This window comes from Oxyura jamaicensis, chromosome 3, assembly GCF_011077185.1.
Source record: "Oxyura jamaicensis isolate SHBP4307 breed ruddy duck chromosome 3, BPBGC_Ojam_1.0, whole genome shotgun sequence".
Classification (NCBI taxonomy): Eukaryota; Metazoa; Chordata; class Aves; order Anseriformes; family Anatidae; genus Oxyura; species Oxyura jamaicensis.
In genome coordinates, this window is record NC_048895.1 from 86755915 (window position 1) to 86783477 (window position 27563).

The 27563-nt window shown below is 38.2% G+C and overlaps 1 protein-coding gene across 4 annotated transcripts in view; it reads right to left on the reverse strand.

Moving 5' to 3' along the window:
* Window positions 1-27563, reverse strand: part of KCNQ5 (potassium voltage-gated channel subfamily Q member 5) — a 291704-nt gene that overhangs the window by 23131 nt on the left and 241010 nt on the right. Inside the window, exons 4-11 of one of the 4 annotated variants that reach the window (XM_035322817.1) lie at window positions 27167-27342; window positions 26622-26747; window positions 18994-19104; window positions 17099-17194; window positions 13711-13805; window positions 11467-11493; window positions 8627-8683; window positions 2823-3043 (exon numbers count right to left, since the gene is read on the reverse strand). In XM_035322817.1, the coding sequence (XP_035178708.1) occupies window positions 2823-3043; window positions 8627-8683; window positions 11467-11493; window positions 13711-13805; window positions 17099-17194; window positions 18994-19104; window positions 26622-26747; window positions 27167-27342 (909 nt within the window). Of the gene's footprint in view, window positions 1-2822; window positions 3044-8626; window positions 8684-11466; window positions 11494-13710; window positions 13806-13939; window positions 14029-17098; window positions 17195-18993; window positions 19105-26621; window positions 26748-27166; window positions 27343-27563 lie in introns of all 4 variants that reach the window. The other 3 variants (XM_035322818.1, XM_035322820.1, XM_035322819.1) reach the window with 3 other exon arrangements.

The following is a 27563-nucleotide window of genomic DNA, read 5'->3' on the forward strand; positions in this document are numbered from 1 at the left end:
AGTACACTTCACCTTCTTAAAGAGGTAGCTCCTCCTCTACCTGCACTAACTGAAGATCACCAACAACTCTAAAGCCCATACAGCTAAAGAAAAGTCAAGCAAATCATAGAATCATAGAATAACCAGGATTGGAAGGGACCCTAAAGGATGATTGATTCCAACTCCTGGTTCCACACAGAACTACCTAAAAATTAAACCGTGTGTCTGAGGGTGTTGCTCAAATGCTTCTTAAGCTCTGGTAAGCTTGGTGTTATGACCAGGCTCCTTGGGGAGCCTGTTCCAAATATCTGAATGTCTTCTCTTTTGAAAGGTGAAGTTCATAGTGAAAGGCTGTTTTTTCATTAGACTGCTGATGTAATCTTTTGACCCTGGACTGGGTAACCTGTAGCATATCACCTCTGTCAAAAGGGACAAAAGTCATGTCGTTCCCCTTAAACATGTTGCAAGGAGAAAAGAAACACCAGAAAAAATAGCTGCTTAAGGGTATTGTTTTGTGTCCAGACTTCCGTGTAGAAATAGGTGGCTTCTAGTTTGGCTTGAAGATCAGAACACCAAAATAATTGATCCTTTGGCCAAAGAATACCTCCATAAGGAAACTTGAGGATCTGAAACAGAGATATTACTAAAATGCTGGAAATACCATGTTTTCATCCAGTGAAAAAAGCAAGATGTTCTGAACTAATTATGTAGTCTCCAGATCCTTTCCATTGAGCTGTCAAAGTGGACCAGACTATGAAAACGGTAACACAAATGGGAAAAAAAGAAAAAAGAAAAAAGAATGTATCAAGGTTGGTAGTGCTCATCTTTTCCTGCAATGGACTGGGTAATGTAGCAGGGAGCTGTCTGTCAGCAGTGAGCACAATGGACATCAATCTGATGATACCACTCCTAGAAGTATCTGGACTGGGTCCCAGACTGGAAACTTGGCATTTGCCTAAAAGCTGGAGACAATGGAGACTGTTCCTTCTGCCACGGATGAGAAATTGGTCATATCTGTTGGCCAGAGTTCATACGGGTGGACTAAGTAGCTGGAAACTACTAACAAGGAAACAGCCTGGGCTCAGCCTGAGGAGTGGAAAGATCTATAAGGTGTACTCAGGGCAGTGAGGTCTCTGTTATTGTTATTATCATTTATCTACAGAAGTACCCAAGGTGCCATTTATGCCACCTTTTCCATCAGAAGCAATAAGAGGAAATGTGAACTTCTCATGCAGATCACTGCTATAAACAACAGTGTGTACAGGGCAAACCACAGGATGACACTTAGGAAGTGTTTCTGTGACAAATGGGCTGATGAAAAAGTAAATGGATACTTGAGTGAGGTGCAGGCTTAGGGACTGGAACAGGAGTGAGCTGCTGATACCCTGGGAGGGTGCTCAACAAATTGTTCTCTTCTTAGTTCACTTCCAGGCGCAGTGCAAGTTATGGGGGTTTAACCTATGAAATCACTTCTGGCTTGTATTTTGGGAAATACTTGCACTATACTGCTGATGACTTAGGAAGCCTACATTTAGAAAGTGTATCTTGAACCTCACTCTGGTACTTAGAGCATTTCTCACTTCCCATTTCTGAGCAAGTGGCCTCATCCCTGTTCCACATCCGTGTGAGTCCCAGGCAGGCATCACATCACACACCCCAGGTGAGGTGGCTTCTGTGGGACATGCCCCAGAAAGGAGCAAGGGGTGGCGAGCAACCTGGATGGCAGCCTGCACATCGAGTGGTGCCTGGTACACCCCAGCAGCCCATTGTAAGGCAGCCAAATTCAAGATTTGTGCATCTGAGAGCTCTCCACGGGGGAGGGCTTGCCTGGAGTGATGACCTTAGCAAACACTGTAGGTTTGTCTTGTTTGCCCTCCAGGAAATGTTTATTTACCCAGGCTTTTCCTGAAGAGATGTGTCGTGCAGGACATTCTCAGCTGAGGGACGGGGCATTTCAGTTCAGTGGACATTTTGCAACTTACGTGTCTGGGATAACATGTGCTCCAAAAGGGAAGCGGGCAGTGAAATTACACTCCCATCTGAATAGTTTTACCACAGTTAGGCATAACATGTAGGATTACCATTGTAGAAAGAGTTTACATTTACATCTCTTTGATCAACTGATTTACATTGTACCTTTCTGGTACAGTCAGCGTCACTGCCCCCTGTCATAGCCAGTCAGTGTTTCTTGTATTTTCTGCCTGGGGGTCCCACAGGAAAGAACAAAACATTCATAAGCTGGGAAAAATGTGAATGTAGAAACACAGGTCTGCTAGGAGAGTGGTACCACCCAGAGCTGTGAGAGGACATCTTTCAGTGCACGATGCATTTCTACAAAATGTGAGCTCATCTGACACCCTTGGCTACTGCTGTCACCAGCTTCAGTGCTCCCTGGTTAGGGGTGTCACTGCCTTCTTTTTGGTAAGTTTCATAGATTAAGATCTTTGACTCAAATGTGGCTATTTTAATTCCAGAGAGGACCTCTCTAAGCGGGAGAGCAGAGAGGGACAGTGTCCATTTCCCCGGTGAGGCATCGTTCAGGGAAGGCTATGTTCCTTCCCACATCAAAATTACCCTTCAGAGGGCAATACATAAAAGCAGTTTAACAGTGGTTTTGTTTGCAAAAGCCACTCACCTCACCATACCAGATACAATCCCCCAAAGGTAAGGAGTAAAACTTAAAGCACCTGCTAGCACACCTCTTCCTGGCAATAGCTTTTGGTAACTCTGCCCAACATAAAGATTCCTCCTGCTTTCCCAATATGTGTTGCATTCAGAGTGCAGGCATGTGAGCAGGTTGGGAAGAGCACACAGTGGAAGAAGGGGGCATGACAAACTCCTACCGTCCACCACAGGTTTGGGCTGCGAGCTCTTCAGCCGCAGCGAGGGCCTGAAGCGGGTTCGGTCGTTGAAGCTCCAGCTCTTCTGCACTTTGGTGGGACTGCCCTCCGTGGCGATGTCGGCGCTGGGGGACCGGCGGTCTCCAACTGAAGACTGCCTGTTCTTTATGCTCTGACCTCGTGGGCTGGCCATCCGGACCCGCTCTTTGAAACTCAACTTTTGACTGTGAAGAAGAGAAATGGGCTTTATTTCATAGCTCTTCCACTTTGTTTCTTTCTTTCATATGATAATTGAAAATATTTTCTAAAAATTCTTAATAGCATAAATCTGTTTCTTATACACTAATATTTTCATTGAATATATATCATTTGGGAATGAAACTGATTTGAAGTAATTGTTTTTTGATAGAATCATTATCAGTAATGGTCTACCTTACAGTACAGAATAACCTTGCACAGGAAATTAAATTTAACAACAACAACAACAAATCAAACAAATTTAACCCAATTGTTATGGATTAATCTCTAGTATTTTTTTTATTCCTTGCATTTTAAATAGGCTTATTTCCATGTCAGTCAGCCCAGCTCAGTGCATTTCTGAACATCTCTTCAGATAAACAACAACAAAATTTATTCTATTATTACTGCATGCCATGTATTTATTTATTTTAATTTTTTTAAATCAGGCAGGAATACGGTTAGTATACTCATGCTTTTTCAAGATGTGGCACTTCCAACATTTCATATGCATTGCTAGTGATCACTCATGTTCAGAATTCTTTGTTAAGCACTTACTTGGACAGGACAGAACCAAAATTAATAAAACATCCATGAAAAAGTGAGATGACAGATGAATGGAAGTGTAATGTTTCCCTGTGTGCTCACTAAATTCATTGTTGGAGGTTAAGCTGGGAGCTCGTTACCTGCAGGTGCTACTGGCACCTAAAGGCACTTTAGGACAGCCACCACAGCCCAACCAAGGACATTGCTGTGACTGCTGGACCAAAGGTGGCCCTGTGGCATTATAAATGGCCAAGGGTAAGCTGTTTTTTCCATTCTGTGCTTATAACTTTCCCTTTTACGTCAGCTAAACGTGGGACGTACACAGTTTCTACTTATCAGTGTTCAAATTATCTTTGTTCGTGCTCAAACACATGATGAACATGCCGAGGACACCCTAAGTATGTGCTTATGCTTTTTCTTTATTTAGCCTTCTTGCTTTTGTCTGTTGCTTTCTGAAGCAGAACGCACAAAGGAAAAATAGAAATGAAGTCTTCTACCTGCTTTGGAGACCTTGTATTATCTACAAGGTTAAGTTCAGTCACCTGTACAAGGGAATGGTCATCTTCATCAATGGTCCTGTTCTTGCAAGGGGATAGATGAAGTGAGCAAAGCAGTAGCTGCTCAGGGTATGCTGTTAATGGTCTCACAGTCCCACTGCACTGGCATAGGCTTTGGGGGAATGCTTTTGAGCCACCTAGAGTGAAGACTGTCTACTTGCAAATTATAATTGTACTTGAAGTTAAAACTCTTTCTAGTTCCCTCAAATTCCTTGCACTTCAGCACACCCGTAAGATATGCTTTCAACAGAAATGAATTCTGCAGCTGATTAACTGATAGTAAAATGTACTGTGTGGTTCTTAGATGTTTAACCAACTGCACTCTGAAAATACAGTGTCAATATGTAATTATATGAAATTGAATGTAATTATAAACTTCTGTGGCTGTGAAATGTTGAGATAATCAAATATCTTTGTCCATGCATACAGTAGCACAGCATAGCATTTCATTCTGGATACAAACATCAATGAGAGCAGAAAGGATGCAGTCTGTAGCAGGCAAAAGCACATGCTAGGAAGCTCCAAATGAAATAAGTTTCAAGAATGCTAAAAAATAAGTATATTAATAGGAAGATTGCTAGACAAATATATTTCTATATCACATGGTGAATCACTTGAAAGAATACCTTCTCTATAATTTTGGAATGTAATCCCCTTCTTCCCTTGCCCAAAGTAAGCAGTTGTTGAAATAAACACATGATGGTGCTGGAAATGTCATCTACTTACACTGAAAATTGTTACGCACACCTGCAGTGCTATATATGCTGTTGCATGCTCAATACAAAATTCCCACAGAACCTATTATTTGAAAGAGAAGTGATTTCTAAAATTTAATTTTCAATAAAAATTACATTTCAAGGCTGAGTTATATTTCAGCTCCGGAATCATTTCCATTGTAAAACTTAATGAAAGTATAAGCTGGAAAATATTTATTAGCCACATTACTGCATTGTCATACTATCCAACATGAGCAACAGACTCAAAAGGGACTTATTATAGGTATTATTTCTATGCATGTGTCTCCTGTGCTTTTTTTTTTTTACTCTTCTTATGGCTCAGATTGTATTTGATATTGAAAATGAAGTCAAATTATATATTTTTTTTTTTGACAAACGTTAAAAGGAAAAACTTTCTGGACAGCTCTCTTCCCCTTGCACAAATAAAAATGAAAGGAAAATTGATAATCTAGACATAAAAAAGATAAGCATGGACCATATTTTTTATAATCTCAGCAGCTGCAAACTGAAAATTAAAATAGAAAAGTGAAAAAAGCACATGTTAATTAATTTGTTCTAATGTAAGCAATGGCTGCCTTTAAATGATTTGTACACAAGGTTATTTCATTTATGAACCGCACACAATGGCTACTTAACCTGAATATCTTTAGTTCTCCAAATCAAAGCAATGGTGAAAGGAACAGTAGACACTTCATCTGTACTAAAGACATTTACAGAAGTGCAACACTGAGAATGAAAATGTTAATTTTAAATGCAGACCTCACACTTAAAAAAAAATAAATCTGCCTTGTAGCAATGGCAATGTAATGGCATGCCAAGGGTCCATGCAGAGAATGCTGCATCATGAAGAGAAACGCAGCCTCTGATGAAAGCCTGATTTGGAAACTGTTCTGCATCTTGAGAGTTTCTCCAAAGACACTGGTTATAGCAGTGCTTCGCTCTTGGATCCCTGTTCCTATTTTGAGACTGGTGGGAAATGTTCCTAAAGCCACTGGGTCCTATTCAGTGCAGGCATAAATTGTAGGACTTGCAGCCGTGGAGAATCACTGGGAGAAGTGAGAGCCAGGAGAGCTCCCAATGGAGCCTGGGAGAAAAAAGCTGCTGTCCTTGGGTCTCTTCTTTATAGATAAATAAGATAAATAATAAGATAAATAATGTATCATGTAGAAATAACTGTATCAGAGCATTTCAGGCACATCCCAGCCAGGCTTCTTCCCGCAGTGAAAGTCCCTTCACTTATGGGTTATGTAGCTCTTGGCTCTTGATTCTCTGTTGCAATAGTGGTGGGAACAGAGTGGAGATAATCTTAGGCCCTTTCAAGTATCTTTGGGCATTATGCACTTGCATCAATGGCCACCGAAGCCTTTAGGGCCATCTACTCATTTTTAATGATGGCTGGATTAGTGCTGTCCAGTGCCCTGCTAAAAATCCTTCACTTTTTGCAGGACTTAGTCTGTTATATTTTGTTCTTTTCCCTTTTCTCCTTTTACAAGATATCTAAAGGAAATCTCTTCAATTAATGTAAACCTGTTAATCCCCTGGGACATTCACATGTCTCTGCGAGTACTCCCTAACTTGAATGCTGGTCCAAAAGGCAAGAACCATTAGGAAAAATTGGGAAAATGGATGTGTAAATGCTTACTCAAATTACACAGGTTCCTGAATCAGACTTAAATGACAAGGATTGTAGACAGCCACAGCTATTTCCAGCTATCTCTGTATTCCTTTAGACATGTCTCTGTCCATCACTTCTTGTACTTTATGTGATTGATAGTTTATTCCATTTGGTTTTTATACATATTAACTTTCTATTACAATCTTCCCTGGAAATAGTATCTCTTTGGACCTCTATTCTTGCAGGTTGCAAGCTGTGGGATGCATTCATTTAGATAGCAATGGAGCTTTGAAGCATGTTTTAGTGGAAATTAATTACTACTGAAGCCTCTGGAAAAAATGGAAGTAATTTTTCTCTCTCTCTCTCTCTTTTTTTTTTTTTTTTTTTTTTTCTTTCTTTCTGAAAGGTTACTTGCAGAATCTTACCACTCATTCCTCCTGTCAATACATGGATGAGCCTCTCACTTCCCTGTGATAGTAAAAGACTTTGTAGCTCTTATTTCTTCTTTAAATGTTATCCACCATTGATTTATGAAGGAATAGGTGTTTAGAGACACTAGAGGTCACTGTAGATTCATTGCATGGGGAATGAACACTGTAGTGGACCAAATGACTAGACTTGATGAGATTTTGTTTTAACTGATAAATGCCAACAAACCCTTGATTTTCTCTCATGTACTCACAGTTCTGTCTGCTTTGATTGACCATCTTACTATAATTTTCGGTTAACTGAACATCTCTTTGCCTCTCTGTCCCACTCCCTTATTTCCCTTCCTACATTTCTGGTCAAGTTTATCCTCTGCCCCACTTCAGCCTCAGATCTGTAGCAGTACTGCTTTCCAGTAGTTAAAAGCTGTGATTAATTTCTCAGCTCTTCATACTGAGCAGACTGGTGGAAGTGGAAATAAGAAGAAATTGAAATTAATCAGAAGTAAACTGAAGGTCTGAGGGTGAGAAAGAATGCTTCAGATGTCAAGTTGAGACAGAAGCTAAAGCTGACAAAAGTTATCACCCATGACAAATAACAAAAGTGCATGTCAGCTTTCAGCAGTTAACTTCTAATGAATACAGATGTTGATTCTTACCAAGATACAGATGACTTTATGGAAATTAAGCTAAGTTGGACAAATACAAATGCAATGGATAGTATAATGAGGCCTGAAGTTCAAATGCACAAAACTTCTCCACCAGTCTTATGCTAGGAGCCTGAATCCAAGAAACATAGTGTTATATCTCATACCTTCAATGAGTAATAACAAGAATTCCAAGGACGTAATGTCTTAATGTTCAAATGTCAAACAAAACAAAACCCAAAAAAAAGTTTTTGTGTGTTTTACTTTGCCAAAACAATGTTGAATAAAGAGAAACTTTTTTATCCTCCATTTACTATCAACAGTTTCTTTCTTTCTTTTTTTTTTTTTAATTCTTTTTTTTTTTTTTTTTTTGTATTTTATATATATATATTGTTTTTGTTCCCATAAGTTCAATCCATTTAGGAATTACCATTTCTGGTAAGAGACACAGTTTCACCAGAATTCAACTGAAGCAGATGGTTGATTTCACATGCATTCCTTTACCCTCCAATATATGATGCAGGCACATCTTCCACAGGCTGTGTCCAAGGGGATTCTTCCCAATAATTATTACACATTTTAACTGTTGATATTGATGAGCATGTTATATCTTATTTTTCCCCACTAATTAATAATGGATAGATGGAGAACTCAACTGCTATGTTTGTAAAAATCCTCTTGGACTTGGGGAAATGTCTTTATCTAAATACTCAAACATTGTTCTAGATCTCTACAGAGTGAGACATTCCAAAAGTTCAGCTCTCAGGCAGAGAAGGGAAATTGGGCTTTGGCAAATCATGGCGTGCTGCACACTGCAATTATTCGACCATATGTATTTCAAAGAACTGTTATTACTGCCATTAATGTCATTGCAGGCAACAAGCAGCAAGGGGAATTATGAGCACTTAAAAAAATAAATCAGGAAATGTCTTTTAGAGAAGTAAGGAACTTTAAAGCTCTAAGGAGGGGAGAATAAATGAATCATGCACCTGATGTTAGTTGGCATTCTCAAACATCATATGAATAGGCAGGATGCTGAATACCTATGTTTCCGAGGGGTGTAAATCCTGAAGAGCTTCTGTTTATTACTACAAAGCTTACTAGGAGTGAGGGGAGATAGAGGACCATGTTACTACACATTCCACTGCTAGGTGAGGGGTTAGGTTTTCCACCTCTAGTAAGATTCTTCATTACTGGCAACTTCTTTTCAATACAGCACATGCAGAGATAATAATTTACATTAAATCTACTTTTAGAAACAGCTATGAGATAGTAGATGGAGACAATTCCAGAGTACAATTTACATTCTTCTCTCAGAGCAGGGATGACTTTTTTCACCCCCAAACACCTATGCTTGAAGCTCTTCCTTATTGCACCAGGGAGAGTTTTCTAAGTAAGGAATTTGTATTCAGGCTCACTACTTACAAAGCTAAAAGAAGCCTAAACTAGACAGGTAAAATTCATTGCAGACACAATGCATGTCCTACACACAGCTTAAGACTTTATGCTCTCAGGATGTTGTAAGTTTCACTGGTCTTGACCTCATTCCTTGCATAGGAAGAATTTCAACTGAAATGTATAACTGAATAGAAATAAAACTATTAGTGCTCAGTGTGTATTTATAGAAATAAATGATTTAACATTTATGGGCTTTCTAAATACCTTGCAGAACTCTAGCACTGATCTACAGAAATATCTCAGTTTTTGACATAGATACACCAGAAAGTTGTCCACACTTACTTTTGATAAACAATTAACTAGAATGTTTATGTATAATGTTTTAAGAAATACAACATATAATGCATAGAACATATTTTTCTTAAAATCTGTATGAAGCTATAGCCTCATAAGCGCAGTTCTCTTAACTCAGCAACATTTAGTTGCCTAATGAAAGGCTGGAGGTCTACGCATGTCAAAATGCAAGAATTCATTTCTGTAAATATAAAATTCATTTTGGTAGGAAAGAAAAAAAACAGCTTTTACCAAAAGCAATAAGAGTTTTTCTTCACTGTTATTAGAATGGAGTAAAGAGTAAAGAGCATATTCAGAAAGCAATCCAGTGCACTACTTGAACAAACACATCTTCATTTAACGAGTGAAACAAGAAGTAGTTCACATAGCATCCCATGCAAGTCACTCAGCATTGCAGTAAGAAAGAAGTTAAATAGTTGAGGACAGTTTTCTCTAAGTGCATCACAGCATTTTGCATTTACATTTTTAATACAGAAGGCAACATACACATATTTTAAGTGATATGAACATACAGCAATATATCAGCATAAGAACAATGAACAGCCACTGACAAAACACACCTTTTTAAAAAGGCACTGAGTGGTCTGTAGGTTTTTAGTGTAGACCAGGATCTCAAAAGTTAACAAGTTTTTTGTTATACACTAATATGCAGAAGTGCACATAGGAGTTAAGGTTTTCTGAAGGGACAAACGTCCTTTATTCAGTGAAAGTAAAGTGAAAAAATATGGCTAAATCAATGACAACTTTTAAACCACAACAGTTATCCCTAACGAGGAGGTGATGTAACTTTGACATCTAGTTTCTACTTATTGTAAGTAAATTCATGTCCTTAAGTGCTCATGGATACAGCTGGGAATAAGCTCTCTTTTCTGCACAGATCATGTTTTGGAGATGCATGCTCACTGCCAACTTCTGTCTCACCTTAAAAAAACTGAAAGCAATTCTAAATGTTGTTGTTGAAGGCGTAGGAAATATGGGTGGCAAGTGCAAAAATTTCAGCTAGGCTGTAATAATTTAATGAGATCAATACATTGCCAGAAAACCTATAGAGGTAGTGCATGTGTAAAGTCAAAGAACTGACAGTGACTCTTTCTTGCAAAAGCCAGAGTAGGTAAAGTGCTCCCAGGGGACATTTCAAAGCAAATTCAGTCACCTCAAGATACTGTGATACCAACAGCAGTTACATGCACTTCAGGAGCAATCTGAAAAATGGGACATGGGCTATTTCTGCAAAGACTTTCCAGCTGATTTTTGCATTTTGGGTGCTGAAGTGCTTAGACTCCCCACAGCTGATTAAATAACCAAAAAGACTTTGTGAACCACAGAACAACTCAGGGGTGGATGCATTTCAGGGCTTGATGTGTCACTGATACATTTTTCTTGGCTTTTGATCATTTTCTCCTTGGAAGCAAATTCCACTGTCTTCTGACTGTGCTTTCCTGGAGTGCTGACTGCCCAGCACCTGCTGACTCCCATCCCTAACTAGTTTTGGAGGCAGAATAACACCTTCTGCAGACACCAAGTCCTTTCCTGGCCCTATGTATTCAAGATCTAAGTAAGGAAAAAGAGCAACGTTACCATTTACTGCCTTTAGACTGTGCATCTCTGGGGCTTTATTTGTCAAATGAGGATAGTCCTGGCTCTGCATGCTGCAGGCAGCCAGTCCTCAGCCTGCTTCCAGGCTGGGTGACAACCAGCAGCGCTCTGCAATGGAAGGCTGATGCCCTGTTTCATGAAGCTAAATTATGCTACATGCCTGTACCTTCCACTGCAGATTCTGTAAATGGCATCGGCTTTAAGGCAGGAGCCAGTGGGCACTTCCCTCCCCAGCAGCAGGGTCTGTGGGGGCTGCTTCACTCAATACTGCCACAGCTCTGACTGAGCTCCCCCTCTATGCTAAAACACTTCAACAAGTACTTAGTACTTAGGAAAGTAAAATATTGCCTATATTTCCCATACAAGAACTAGGACAAAGAAGCAAATTTCAGCATCATTGCTCTATCGAACCAAGTTAAATACAATTGCAATTTGTAACTATTATCAGCAGTTACAGTTTATTGAACCTATTGTGCAGAGAAGCCTTTAAGAAGCAGAGATTTCAAAGATAAAAGAAATAAAAGAAACTACAAACCTGCTAGAAGCTTCCCCTTGTTCTTTTCTTCAGGTCAGGGAGTGGGAGGGAAAAACATATTTGTTATGCAGATAGTAATCAGATTACTCAGTTACAGATGATGTTAGATATATGCTAAACGTAAATGGATGTGTGAGTTAGTGTACAATACACACGTTACATTGCAACCACAAAGACATTCAAGCAAGACTCATAACTACAATGCTTATGAAAAAAATAAACTTTTCAGTTGTTTTAAAACATGCATAACATGCTTAGTACATACCACTGCAGACTGAGTTGGCAAAGCACTTAGGCAAAATGCATTGCTGACACATATATAACAGAAAGCTGTAGGCTCTTATTAGATAAAGTTATCTCTGGTAAATAAAAAGGTTTAATTTTAGGATATCACAGCAATAGGCTCATTTAAAATTACAATTAGATGCACTTTTGAGGGACAGTCATATTTTAGAATATTTTAGGTTGGATACAACTTCATTATTTATGTATTTTTTTATATCCATTCAATTATATCAATGCTACCTTCAACCTGTTTGTATATGTCAAAAAAATTACAGATTTATTAAAATCAATATTCCATGTAACTTTTAATCTAAAAGCTCCTTTTAGTTTGAAGCATTTTGGAATTATGGTAATGGTAATGGATTACTTATGGCTCTGTTCTTGTCAACTCTTTGAAATTCAAAGATCAGCTTTGGGTACCCAGCCAAACCTCTTTTTGGCTGAGCTTTTTGGCACAGAATTACCTTTTTACTGTCATGTGGATGTTCATCACCCAGCTTTGGGAGAAACCACTAATTCTCTTGCACTGTCTGCAATAACAACAGTTAGGACGCTTATCAGAGCTTTCCCATAAGGCTCTTATTTCATTCCTTTTTGATCTTTTTTGAGTATCGTTTACTTCCTGATTTGTGATCTATCAGTCACCTTACTACCTTCTGGTAAATAATTGAACTATTGAAGGGTCTTAGATGGCCAGTGCTCCGGGGGTTCTCACCCATATTATAACATTGAGTATTTTCTGTTTGCCAGGCTGTGACATTAGGAGTTTTTAGTTACCTTCCACTGACTGGGTATATATCTGAGGATATAATTTCCCCTAAGGAGATACTAAATATAACAAAAGTTATGACAAAAAGCAGGAAATTCCTCAGAGCACTCTTCTGCAAAATGCCATAAGGCTGTGTTCCTTTAGAAATGTATTCTATAGCTATAGTCTTTTATAGAAGCATAGGCTAGTCAAAGAGTGTGAAAATAGTTTTTAACTCAAGGAACAAGCTCTGTATTAATATTTTCTTCATTAGACATAAATTGAAACTGGGCAAGTTGCATTGGTTAAAGGAAAAATTGTATTCATATGTATATATGCTCAAATGGTTGTTGCTTGCTGTGACCAAAACAGAGGTTTATGCCAAGGAAAAATCATTAGGGGTTGAGCTTCCCAGTTGTTGAGCCTGCTTTTGGTTGCTCAGAGCCATTCTAGAGCAAAGGAAGGTGTTACTTCCATTGCCCTCCCCAAATCCAGGTCCTTGATTAAACAAATTTAGCTGAAGTGCCATCTGTACTTCTGCCCCATATAAACAAGGGTCTGGAGGAGAGCAGAGAGGGAGAGAGCTGTTGGTTGGCACCCCAGCATTCATTTGCAGTGCTGTCAGCATGTGCAGCTGGGACTGAGGGGTGTTCTCTGGTCCCATAGGTCAGGCATAGCCTTTCAGACCTGATCTTCACCTGGAGCAAACTGGTGTTTTACATGGAGTCACATGAATTTATACCAGGATTTGGTTCAGGATTAAAAGTTTCAAGACTGTAGGGAGATATTTTTGCTTAGCCAATGTGTAGCATTATCCAATAGGTGTGTTCTATAGATCTACTACAAATAAGAATATAACTTTACCAACAGCACTTAGGAGGAATCTGTATAACTTCAAAAAGGGACTGTGATTATTAATGAGTATATTAATGCACAGCTGGTATGAACAGTAGTGAAACACTAACCTCTACATATTATTTTTTTTTGGGGTAAAATATTTCTAATGCCTGTGCTCAGTGTTACTTCTTAGACAAATGGAAGTGATTTGTCCCACTGTACTAGGATCCTAAATAACATTGGTATGGTTTGTTAGTTGAAACTTTTGGTGAGAGGACTTAAGAAGACAAAACAAGACAAAACAGACAAATAGTAATTCTCTATAAGCTTGAACAGACATCAAGAACAGCACCAGCTGCCATATTTGTACCTACTTTGTAGGGCTGCAGGTATGCAAGGCCTTCAAATGAGGCTTCCAGGTAGCAATGGAAACCGATTTCTCATCAGCCGCATAACTACGCCATACACACTACGTGCAGGATATATGATAAAAAAGAAAAACAAGGCAAGAGGGAGCAGGGGATGAAACAAAAAATTGAAAAGCAGATTAGTAACCAATACAAGTCATGGCTTTCTTTTATCATTCATAGCACTGATACATGCCTGAGGGGAGGAAGAATACTTTCATAATATCGCCAGGTGGCTGTCAGGTTTGTTCGGCTGGCGTCGGTAGAATAAAACCGCCAAGAAGCCTGGTATGGGGAAACAATAGAAAAGCACAAAGGAACCAAGAACATGAAGTGACAATGCCACCGCACTGATTACGGAGAGTGGATTTTGCTCAGATTGGGATGTCTACATTAGGATGAGTAAGTAATTACTAGAAAAACCTACAAAAGCTTTTGTGAATCACAATGTGGTATGGTAAGAGTTACTAGCTTAGTGGAAATACCAGAAAATATTCAGCACATAAAGGTGCTCAAAAAAAGCATCACAGTGATTTATTTGTGACAATTCCATAGGGGAAACCCACACAAACTTGCAGTCTGAGGTAAAGAAAGTGTCATAGTACATTTTGTAAATGATAATGAAAACCAGACTGAAAGCATTTAGAAGAGAAGTGAAATATTCTCTGTGGTTTGAAACATTGCTAAATATTTTAAACTATGAAATGATTCATTTCAAAGGTGAGTGACCAAAGCATAGCATTGAAAATGTATTCACCATTTAGCTTTATAACTGCATGTGGATAGTAAGACAGATCCTTAGTTCTACAAACTGGTACAGCTTCCCTGATGTCAGCATAACTATATTAATTTGTACTAGCTGAGTATCTGTGCTTGCTGTATATTGTCAACCATTAAATGTCATCCAGGTATTCTTGTATAGCATCTAATACCCTGTGTTTTCCTGCACATCTCCCACAAATGCATCTAGAATTCATCTACAGATGAAGAGGCTATCACTTATTTTGTAAATTGTTCCACTGCTTGATTGTTCTCATTGTCAAAAATCCGCATTATTTTAAATTTGAAACTCATTGGTTTTGGCTTGAAGTCAGAGAAATTTTTTATGTTTCTGTCTGCTACATTAAATAGTCCTGTAATTTCCAGCACTTCCTCTCTGGATTTATATATTCAAATAATATTCACACTGTTTGCTTCTTATAAGCTAAACAAATTGAGAAAAGCATGTTCATATTATACATTTCAGTCTTCTGTTGTGATAGTTTAGCTATCTTTCAGCCAGGTATAGCCTCTAGCACACAGTGTATCTATTGCAACAGAGAAGTTAGCATGGACTAATTCTATACAGTAACTTATCAGAAAATAGACATTATTATGACAAACTAAAGCAATGATTTCCATGGTAGCTCATTGCCAATATCCATAATAGATAATTTAAAAAATGGGCATTGTTACAGTAGATAATGATATACAGTTGAGATCCACCCTACATTTCTAAACATGAACTTTTCTCCAGAAAAGGTTTTTTTTTCTTTCTTTTTTTTTTTTCATTTTTTTTTTCTTTGTTTTCTCCAATTGTGCAGCCTCATTTACAAATTGTTGTTGTTGAGATGATATGTAGAATGTTAGTACCAGCAGCATTATATATGGTGGTAATATCAGCCATATCTACTTAATACATTTCTTGTTCTGTATGTAAGGACTGTAATTAATCTTGGAGGAGTAACATACTGGTAACCTGTATGAAGCTCTTGGCCCTTCTCCCCTACTCTTTCTCTTCTGTGTTTCTCACCCTTGGTCAAATGCTTCCCAGAGTCTCTAATATTAGGATGGAGTCCTGTATAAATACCTTGAATTCATTGCTTCTAGATCAACAGTATTGTGTTCGATATATCAAGTTGCTTGGTTGGAATCATTCCAGCTTACAAAGTCATCCTGATCATACTCAGGTTCATTCCTATGTGCCTGCCCTCATCTTTATTATTCTGCCATATACTGGCAAATTTCTATATTGGCAATATCTCCATCAGCAATTTTATATTAATTTCCAGATGACTGAAAATGCTGAATGTGAAAATGGACATGAAAATTCTGAACAACATTCACTTCTGGGATCCCACAACAAATGTCTTCCTTTCACAGCAGTTTTGCCCATTGAGAGTCACTTTCTGAGATCAATCAGATGGCTACTCTTAATTTATTTAGCATACTGTCTTACAATTATTTTGATTGGACTGTCTTACAACAATAAGAAGAGCTATATCCAAAGCCTAAGTCTATTATATCTGTCCTCTGTCAAACAAATTTTAATTTCATGGTAGAAGTAGATTAGAATATATGTTTTAGGAAATATCCCAGACGCTCATTCTACAGTACAATAGATACAAAAAGAGCAGAATTATATTTATTAATTATTTGAATAAATATTGAGTTTCAAATACTTAATATTTAGTAAGCATTGAACACAAACAATGGAAAGCATTTATGAACTTTAAGAATGCTTCAAAAACATCCTGGCATCTAATCTGAACTTGACATGGAACTCTGGTGTATTCAGCTGAGCAGCTTCTTTATTTGGATTTATTATTTCAGAATGAAAACAAACAACAAACAAAGAGCATATGTGGTAGACATGAAACGCTTGGATTCACAAGAAAATAAACTGGGATTTTAAAAGATAATTTCACTTTTTTTTTCTTTTATTTTTATTTATTTATTTATTTATTTTCCAATGCATCAGATGGAATAAAGCTTGGTGCAAACACATCCTTTAGAGGATTTCTCATTTTTAAGTAAGTTAAAAAAAAAAAAAAAGCTGCTTAACAAATATTATGCCGCGTTTGCTTAAAAAATACTCCAAATCATTGATTGGCACCATGATGTCAACACTGGAGCTGAAACCACTTAAAAAAAATCAGACATTTTGGAATTGCTTATGCCTACTTTTCTAGCTTTTGAATTGACTAACATTGAAATCAGTTCTCTGGACAGGGCACTTCATTTTCACCAAGTATGTCACTCACTGGAGCACTCTAATCCCTGTAGTAGTGAAAAGTAGCTTAATATAGATAAGAGTGCTGTTCTGTCAGTTGTGTTCTCCAGGGACCAATTCTAATTCATCAACTACAGGAATGCAATTGACTCAGTTTCTTCATCAGGGATGGAAGAACTCATAAACTGCACATGGAAATTCTTTATACACAATTATAGAAGCACACTGCATTCACTGAAGAAACATATTTCATGAAATTAATCATTCTGTTAGACATTATTTCCACAAATTAAAATATCACAGCTTGCTCCAGTATGTACTTTAAATCCCCTAATACTATCTTTTCACTGATTTCATATTTACCTGAATTAGACTGGCAGCTGGATTCCTTCTTTTCTCAAAGTGTTTCTGGCGATGCTGTTCCTGCACTTTTAATGCAAATCCTGAACCAAGGATGCCCTGAAATAAAAGACCATTTTTAGCAGGTAATTTTTTTTGTTTGTATGTTTGGTTTTCTACAAAAATACACAGCTACAAAGGTTTGATCTAAAGTAAATGTATGTGTACTTTGTGTACTTCAGATAACACATTTATGATGGTATATGGCTGTACAAGGTTTAATAACAGTGTCCATTCGTAGTGAGAGAGGAGACTCCTTAAGAGATAACATCTGTGGTGCTATAAATGACCTCTTATTCCAACCATCACTTGGATTTGTGCTACACTATGTTCCTGCAAATCTAAAGGCCACACACACACACAAATATATATATATATATATGCAGTCAGGCAGGAACATTTAAAGGAACTTAAGCCAAGAATGATGAAATGACCAGCTGCCAGATATGCCAGATATATATGGACTACAAAATCTGTATCTGCAGTGCTTATTATAACTTTTGATTTTAGAAATGTTAAAAAAAAGTCTTGTTTAACTGATTAAGACCATTTCCTCTCACTTTTTTCTATTTAAATAATCACCACTGCTCATTCTATAGGAATGTAAAAAAAAAGTCAGTGAAACGTGTCCCTTTTTGTCTTTTTTACTCTTGAATAAGTAAGATAAATTTGTCTCCTACTAAGAAGATGCAAAGACAGAATGTTTCCCTCCTTGGCTTGGAAGGAGTGCAACATTTCTGCTGGACATGCCTGTGTTATAAGAAAGAACATTTCCACTTGACTCTCAGTCAGGATAAAACAACATTAGAATTGCACAAAAGGTTCACACATATCTTTTGTTTTACAGACAGATTCAGCACAAAAGTGTTTGTGAGGAAAATCAGTTTCTGTATATAGAATATGACATGAGGAAGAAAAGTTGTGGCATCTCTAATATGTAAAGTTATTCATCTTTTCCATTTCTTTACAGTCCTTCTAAGACTAACTTTCTTGCTAGTGGTGACTAGGTAACAAAGAGAATTCATTACAGTAGCTGCCATTAAATGTCAAAGATTCACAAACAGGTAATGTAATATAATTATAATTATAACGCATTATAATGTCAGAGGTATTGAAATACTCCCCCTGCTAAAAATAAGAAATAAATGTAGTACACTAGATGATTCAATACTGTTGGCAAATGCTGACTTTTAACCTTGATTTATCTATATGGTTGAAAACAACTGTATTATTATAACATACATATTTTGTCATTATCTATAGATAATGAAGTATTAAATAATTAGATAATGATAATGAAGTATTAAAATATTGATTTTCCATAGGTATTGCACTGGATGGAATACAACAAAATATAGATATCACTTCTGATTTCATGCTTATTTAATATTATTTTGAAAAAGGAAGGAAATTCAGTCTTTCACAGTTGTAGATTACACTTAAAAATTACACTTAAAAACAAGAATTATCCTACTTTTCTTTCAATAGAAACTAACCCGGAAAAACATATTGGCTGATTTTTATATATATATATTTTAATTTCTGAAATAAAAGTTCTAATATATAAGTCACAATTCATAACAAAAGAAAGAAATTTCAGTCTTACACAGTAGTATGCTACCTAATTTAGGATTATTTCTTTGCTTTGTCCTTACCAAAAAAAATCCCCCAAACTCAAGTAACGACAGCAACACCAAACCTTTTGTTAGGGTGCTACCAGTTCACTGATGTTGTCACAGAGCAAAAGGTCTTAAACAGTTCCTCATTTATATAGCTTCCTTCAGCTTTTTGTATTGTAACAGCAGTAGGAGCTGCTGAAGTTTCTATTACCTTTTTACAGTTTTTTTAAGCATACTCACAGCAGGTAGTGCAAAGAAAGAAATGCCAAGTAGAGCAAATCCTGCAGAAAGCAGCCTTCCAAGCCAAGTAAGAGGAGTTTTGTCTCCATAGCCAATGGTTGTCAATGTGATCTGAAAAAAAAAGAACAAGGTTTACTGGAGGTCCCTGAGAGGTTAGTTTCAGATTATATACAGTGCATGAAACAGCATTGCCGCTAAAAAATTCAAGACACATGAAATATATATAGTTGTTTCTAAAAGACAAATATGAATTCATTTTTCTATGAAGACTCTATACTGTCTATGCATGAATAAAACTGAGATAAATAATAAACACGAGAAAAATGCCTCAATAAGCAACAAATAAATAATAGATTGGAAGGTCTGGAATCTCCCAGTTGAAGCAAATGTTGGGAAATGATGTGAGTTGGGCAGAAAAAAATATTCTTTTCAATAGATGTACAGATGTTTCATCTGTTTTCAGAAGGGCTGTTTGTATTTGCCCAACCACAAATAAATAACAATAAATAAATAAATATTTATTAAATAAATAAATAAATTACAGAGGTGTCATGTTGGAGAAATACAGTAGGACTAAAAGGAAGTTGAAGTTCATAGACAAGATGAAGTCAATGCAAACACAAGCAGTTGTATTTTCTACTAGCTCGTCAGTACAAGTTGAGCTAGGTCACCTGAAACACAAAAAATGCTAATCAAAAGCTGGAAGGAACTGTAAGAAATTCCTAGTCCTTTCCCTTTCCTTCTCACAGTCTCAGATATACATATATGACTCCTGACATGACACTACACTATACAAAGACACTACACAGCACCAGGTTGTGCTTAGGCCCAACAGGTCCTCAGGCCGTTGGGCAATGTCAGCTCAGATCTGTGTGGGAAGTTGTCAAGGAGAAAGAGGAAGGCATCTGTAATTCTTTAATGTGGACAGAGTAATCAGAGGCATCGTATGCAGATATTCCAAAAGCAGATGACACCAGAGCAGATGATGGCAGAGTTGGGTGCATGTGAGAAGGGTCTCAAGGAATCACAGACTGGCCAAGGTTGGAAGGGACCTCTGGAGATCATCTAGTCCAATAGTCCAGCCCCCCTGTTAAGCAGGATTACCTAGAGCACATTGTGCAGCGTGGCATGCATTCAGGCAGGTTTTGAGTATCTCCAGAGGAGACCACAACCACTCTGGGCAACCTGTTCCAGTGCTCCGTCACCACACAGTAATGAAGTGCCCCCTCATGTTCAGCCAGGGCTTCCTGTATTTCAGTCTCCACACGCAATGCATTGACGGCAGGTCACGTAGATATGCAGCGCATATTCCAAGGGCTGCTGGGATACTGGCGTGTGGTTGTGGTCTACAGAGCATGTCTCTGAGGCAAAACAAAGCAAAAGATTATGGCTTTGTGTCTGTGTGTGGCTGGAGATCTTCTCCAGTTCAAGGGAATGTCCTCCAGCCTGCTCCTGGCCTGGGAGGTGTGCCAGTCCCAGGCCCTGGGCCCAGATCAGCCAGGGATAGTCACGTCTCTGTGCTTCTCTTCTGGGGAGCATGGACCCAATCCGCTGCTTGGTGTGGGTGCCAGGAGCAGGCCGGCCGAGCAGAGGATTTCCAAAGGCCGGGTGGAAGGCTGTGAAGCGCGTGATCAGGCAGCGGCACACGATGTTAAAGGACAAAGATAGACAACAGTAGGCTGAGTGCCAAGGACTCCAGGGCCTGTTATTAGCCGAGAACATGTGCACAGAGAATTATTTTACATCGTGTACCAAATGTGGGCAAGTTCAGGCTTAACAAATATTCTGGCAGGAATGAATTCTTCAGGAAAATGCCTTCTAGAGACAATATTTTGCTTCCAGCTTCCTCAAAGTTCATTCCTATGAAAGACGGCCAAAGCAATTCTATTTAATGCAGAGGTCACCACAGGACAAAAGAAGGAAAGTCTTTTGGAAGTAATTAGATTTAAACTATTTAAGGCTCCATAGATAGTAAACAGTGCCTTTAATTGCTCCCATTGTTGGGAACAAACTGCGGGTGTAATTTACCCATAGTGACTAAAAGAGAGTGAGCTGAATTAAGGCTGCAGCTGAAATTTCAAGTGGTTATCACGTCTCAAGTTTAGTAATGCTAGCCCGGAGGCAGGCGCAACTCTCCACCACCTTGGGTGCTTATCAGGTCTCGCTCTCCTTCCTTGCTCCTCTTCACATCCCTGCCCCCAACCCCTTTCCCTAGCCTTTGCCAGAGTCTTGAGAGAGCCAATGTAACCAAAGAAAGTGGAGAGAACTACCCCAAATTTTGTGTGGTTCACTTCTGCTGTTTTGGTGAGATGAGTCAGCTCACGGAGACGTCTGACAAGCACCAGGGCCTGCACAAGGCAGTCAAAGGAAAGGTCTTGCTGAGACCATGTAATTAGAAGGAAGGGAGATAGGAATGCAACTCCCTTTCTTTCTGGCAGAGGTGAGCTGATGCAGCCATGCCCTTGGACCAGCAGAGGGTCTTGGTTTGGTTTGGTTTAGTGAACACAATATTCTGAGCTCTTCACATTAGAGGGCACATGCAAAACAGTTTGAAACTATTAAGACCCAGGGAGTAATGAAGCACTTGAACAAATGAATCCCTTGAACAAACGTTCCTCAAAATTCATTTCTAGGCCAATCATTGTGAAACAATTTGAAGCTCTGGAATGAGTCCAGTTATTTGGCTTCTATCCAGCTCCCTATCTCTGCTAGATGCTGGAAAGTACAGAGATATCTCCTGCCTGGGCCGATGAGAAGGAAACAGAACTAAGTGTAATCTGCATATTAATGATATTGCCACTAACATCTTCTGAAGGAGTCAAAGTTAAACTTGAACCTTTGGGATTTGATATCTGAGAGCTATACAAAACCAGGAGCAGTCATATAGACTACATCTTTGGAATTTCTCCAAAGAAAATAATAGAACCATACTAAAGTCTTTTCTCTCATTCTTTTAGGTCCTGAAGAATGGATATCAGTCAGTGCTTGAGAATATCAGTGTCTTGTTGCTCACTTTGAGCTGTTTTATCTCAAGATGTTCTTTAAATGGGTATATAGGTGTCAGCACCATGCCATATCATCTTACTCAACACTAAGCAAATGGAATTGATCTTGGTTTTATATTCCTCTGATTTTACAACTAAGAAAATATTTTTTCCAGATAACTTCAGGGTCCAGTTCAGGAATAGACCTCAGCATCTTTGTCAGGGCTGCAAGCAAATGACGAAACCCAGGCCACATCAGGCCCTGACTGGTATAATCTTGGGGCTGCATTAACTGAACATAGTGTGGAAAACTACTGGACATGAGGCTGTGACAACATGATAAATTGACAGATGTGACCAATAAGAAAGTAAGAAGCTGATAGAAGCTACAGTTAGCACTGTGATGGAAGGTTGGATCTCACAGGGAGTAAGAGAGAAGCAACCAAAGTTCAAAGATAACTAGAGGAGAATATCAGGGACCTACTGGGGATTAGAGTCTTGCAAGGACAGTACCACCTAAGTAGCTGTATCTTTAACACCACACAAAGAGAGAGGAATGTGGTGAAAAAAAGGGATCAAGAAACAGTAAAAGGGTCACCAAGGTTTGCAGATCTTGTCTTTCTGTGGATACCTGCTGAACAGCCCTGTGTCTGATCATCCCAGACTAAATGAGAAAAACAAACCAAAACTTTTAGAGTTTCTTTTTTGGTTAGGATTCATTTCACCTAACTTAAAAACAAGAAATATTAAGGTGTTCAGTATAATCTGGTCACCCAAACTTGCACAGTGGAAAGAAAGATTCTTTCAGCAGGTAACTCATCCAAAAATGTAGGACTGGACAGATCGGACTAGGAAGGCAGTGCCACCTAGCTAGATTCAAAAATCACTGTGGTAGAACTTGTGTTACATCTAATTGCTAGAGCTAATAAGTATGCTAATTATAAGTGAGACAATATAATAATGAGTAAGGTTATGTAACATAGGTGCCTTCAATCACATGAGATAGGTCCCAGAGGCTACCTCTCTATCCTAATATTTCTGACATAATTTTATGTTCTGGTAGCAGAACTTACCTTTTTTATTTATTTATAAATATTTACCTGACATCAATTAACTGAAAAAAAAATGTGGCTTGCTCAAAATATCATCACATTAAATGGGAAAAATGCCATCAATATTAACTCATTTGATTTAGTAATTGCAAAAATGTTTTTCATCCTAACTTGTTTTGTTCACCTACAGGTCACTCTGGAGTCCCAGAGCTGCTCTGTAACCTACCGTTACTGTTGTATACTGCTAAAAAATAATGATTTATTAAGAGAAACTCTATTAAATGAATAGGAGAGACAAGAGTCTTAGTTTGCAGGTAAAAGTACTTAGCATACAAACTCATTGCCACTATAACTCAGTTCTAGTTAACACTAACAGTTCTCAAAATCATGCACAGTTTGACTGTGAAAAACTTAAGATTTTGTATGGACTTTTTGTTCCCATATAGTTTTGTTATTTTATTCTGTTAAATGAATTTACCATCTCTAGCAAAGCAAATTCTGAGATTGAACTCTTCATATAACACACACTTTAAACTGTGTTGAGCAGCACTGTGGGGTCTCCAACCATAAGAATATTCACAATAGGAACATTAGCACAATGCTTAAACTGCAGGTTGCACAGTACAATGTGCAACTGCAAATACAGTGCAGTATTCAGATGTAAATTAGTATGCCATATCCTGCCTTTTGTCTCAATGTAAAACTATGGGCTTCAGAAATGGAGTTAGTGAAATGACCATAGCAGGGTATGGCCCTTGAATTATCTGAATTAATGAATGGGTTAATTGCCACATGCTGGTTCTGGTCCTGTAGGGCGGGGCATAAGTGCCTCTAAAAGCTTGAAATTTAAGACTATTTGTGCCTGACTTCAATGCAGTCTTTTCTTTCTTTTACATCTGCCATCGCAGAATTCGGACTAGGATTTGGTAGTTACACCGTGGTTTAAGCGAGAACAACTTTTGCAAATAAACAAATCAATGAGACTGAGCACTGATTTCCCCTAGAATGCCACACAATCTGACCTTTTCAAAATCTGCATGTGGGTTACTCTGGCAGTAAAAACAACCATGACTAAGAAGCACGTTATGCATTTCCCACATACTGTTTTACATATTATAAAAAAATACTATTATTAAAAAGGCAAAGATAACAGGTAAGGGGGAACTCTGATTTTCGGTAACTTTGTTCACTTAAGCACATTAAAAATTTAAATATATTCATGTCACACTGAAAGACAAGAAGAAAAGGTATAGAAATATACAGTATAGATTGTTTTCAGATTTTTTATTATAATTTGTTGTTTTTCCTGCTGATGTTGAGAAAAGATTCCCATTTTCTCAGTCGCACTACTTATCTGACCTATGAATCATGCACTCTCACTTCATAGTACAAAAGATACAAAATATTTTAAGCACCTCTTTATACAATGATTATTTCTTAGCAGGGTTTTTCCTTAGAAAATAGCAGTCAGCAGGTAGTGGAGAAGCAAATTCTAAAATAAAAATCATAGTCCTGCTGAGAGAGCTGCTCTGGAAGAAGGATCTGGATCTGACATGAGCCTCGGTCAGATGTCAGAGTTGAGGTCTGGGTTTGCCCAGACTTTGCAATTCCTTGTGCAATGTGTCCCCTCATTAGTGCCTGCTGGCAGGTGAGTACAATCCTGTGCTTAGCTCCAAATCCCTGCCTATCCAGTGCTAAATCACACATGACTTTGCAGAGATGAAGAGGGTGTTTCCTGGGGAATCGAGCAGCTGAAGACATACATTCCCAGACCCATGTGCCACCACATCCAAACTACATGACCCTGGGAGGGTGTCTTGCAGTACCATGTCCCCACTTCCACCCCAAAAAGGGCAATGGTGTTTGCAGACTGCCAGAGCCTGGGTACCTGTCAGCAAGGTCACCAGCATCCCAAGCCAGATGCTTCACAATGACACCAACACAGACAAGTCAGACTGCTGTGAGCCAAATCTGGACCTCACCTTCTGAAAAGAAGTGCCTCTTCTCCTGCATGGACTGAATTATTTCAGTTACAGATAGACAAACCACAAAATAACTCATGGTAGTGTGACTGAGGGCAAAACCTGCTGCGATGGCTTTAGCCAAGATTAATCTTCTGTGCATTCTCAGTGCAAGATAGAAGCACGTATTTTATTAGAGATTTGCCTTGATACTCTAAAGTAACATATTTCAGGAAAAAATATTTTGTCCCTTTGTAGATGTGCAGGTAAGAACTGTTAGGTGTGGCTTTTCCAGGCTCCCCAGTTTTGTGCAATAGCAAAAAAATACAGTCTCTAGGGAAGACATGTAATAAATGATTATCCCTGAGATGAACAAATTTCAAATATACAAGCTAATTATACTAATGGGAAATGACCTTGACTTTTGCCCAAAATGTAAAGCAACCTTATTAAAAGGATCTCTCAAAGATTTCAAGTATTTTGAAAAAGGTTTTTGCACAGCTCTGAGTCTGAGAATCCAGGCCTGTTGACAGAGGGTCTGAGATGACAAAGCTTCATTTCTGCATCCTTCTGATGAGGAAAGGTGGCAGAGACTGGTTCAGCTCTCACACTTCTCCCAGGAAAGCTAATGAGTGTTCTTGGTTATGTCAGCATTAATGATCTCATAGGCATCATTTCACTGCCCAGACACTGCCAGAGCTCATAGTGTATGTTATACTGGACAAACAAAACAAAACAAAACAAAACAAAAAAAGCATCTTTTTTACTGCCTAACAATAGCTCTGCAATAGGCTTTGTTGGGACAGATTTCCTAAGCTGCTTAAGTAACTCCCACACAGTACAGGGGCCTAGCTCATTACAAGGCATTTTTTAGGAAAAAAAACACTATACATTATGCCATAAAAAAAAAAAGTAAATCAAATGCTTAGACCTAAGTCCTCATTGTTCATTTAAAGACTTGCTTATTTATACATGTAAGCATTTGTATAATCCTCCTTCTTTCAGAAAAGCAGTCAGGCAGGTACTTGAATCCCACAGATTTCAACAAAGTAAAAGTTGTTGATTTGATAGGTAAGCAAGAGCTTAAAAGTTCAACTAAATAAGGGTTTTTACACCTGTAAAAATGATTGGAGTATACTGTCGAACCAGCATGGGAATATTTGTTCTTTTTGTGCTCAAGGTATAGGGAAGGAGAAACAGCTTTGCTCTAAAGGGCACTGATGAAATACTTACTTCCTTTGACCGCAAAGCTGATGTAAGAATTTTGTTCTCATTTTCTTTCCTGACACTTCTTGCACCAAAGCCTATTGCCCTCTTATTTGGATCAAAGCAGGATGATATTAGAAAATGTATTACTGAAAAATCTGGGTTAAAAAATAAAATCCTTTCTTCTCTGGAAGGTTCATTGATCTGTTTTGCAGCGGAAACTCATAAACAGCTGTTCTGCAAGATGGGGTAAAATGAACTATGGATGTGCAAATGAAAAGCTGGAGTATGTAGCCTCTGAGACTGACTTTCTGCCAGTGAAAATGCTTCACTGAACAGCACACTAAGTTAAAATCAACAGTAGATGGAATCTAAAGCACTCTAGAATACTGGTTAAGCACTACGTATAATTTTTGTATACTTACTGTGCCCCACCACAGAGCATCTGCATATGTGGAGAACTGATTATTTGCATCTTTTTCCACCAGATAAACCAGGAAAGATGAAAAGATGAGTACTAAAAATCCTATGTACCAGGCTGTGATTAATTCCTAGATAAAAGAAAGCAGAGATCAATATCCATTTGAAAGACTGAACAGAATGGCATTTCAAGGAAGACATAATGAAAACACCTATATACATCTTTGGCATTTGAGCAGTCAAAAGTCAAGTGCTTTCCTGCCGATGCAAATTTTCTTTAAAAACAGACCAAATCTACTCCCAATAGTTTGATATTCCAGGATCCTAACCAATGTATGTAGAATTAGAGTGGCACATCAAGTTCAAAATTTTCAACATATTGCACAACCTTTAAGTATTTAACACAGCCTCACATCTGTGTAAATGCCCATTACAACTGATGTTACTTCAGGAAATACTAGATATAGTGGTCAAAACTGGTAAATATTTTTTCCTTGGATTCTTGTGGAATCCAGTGAAGACATCAGACTCAGTGCCTAGGATTACGTACCTTGCTGTGTGCATAAACTACTGAACCTAATAATTTCCAAGTGCCTCCTCTTCGGTCCATGCGCACCATACGAAGGATCTGTAGGAAACGAAGACTTCTCAGTGCTGATGTTGCAAAAATGTTACCCTGAGTTTTTGCAGAAACAACTGCTATTGAAGCGATGAGAACAATGATGTCTGAAAGAAATATAGAAAAAATTAATGTCCATGTACCAATCAATAACACATATATGTATATGAGCTAACTGCAGGGACTAAAGTGAGACTCCTGTGGTAGGTTGGATTCCGAAGCACTGAGGAACCTGTTTGAGGTAGGGGTGCGAGGTGAAGATTGGTGTCAAAATATGTCCTGAGAGATCTCCAGGGTGAAAACTGAGAGGAGCAATTTTGAAAACATA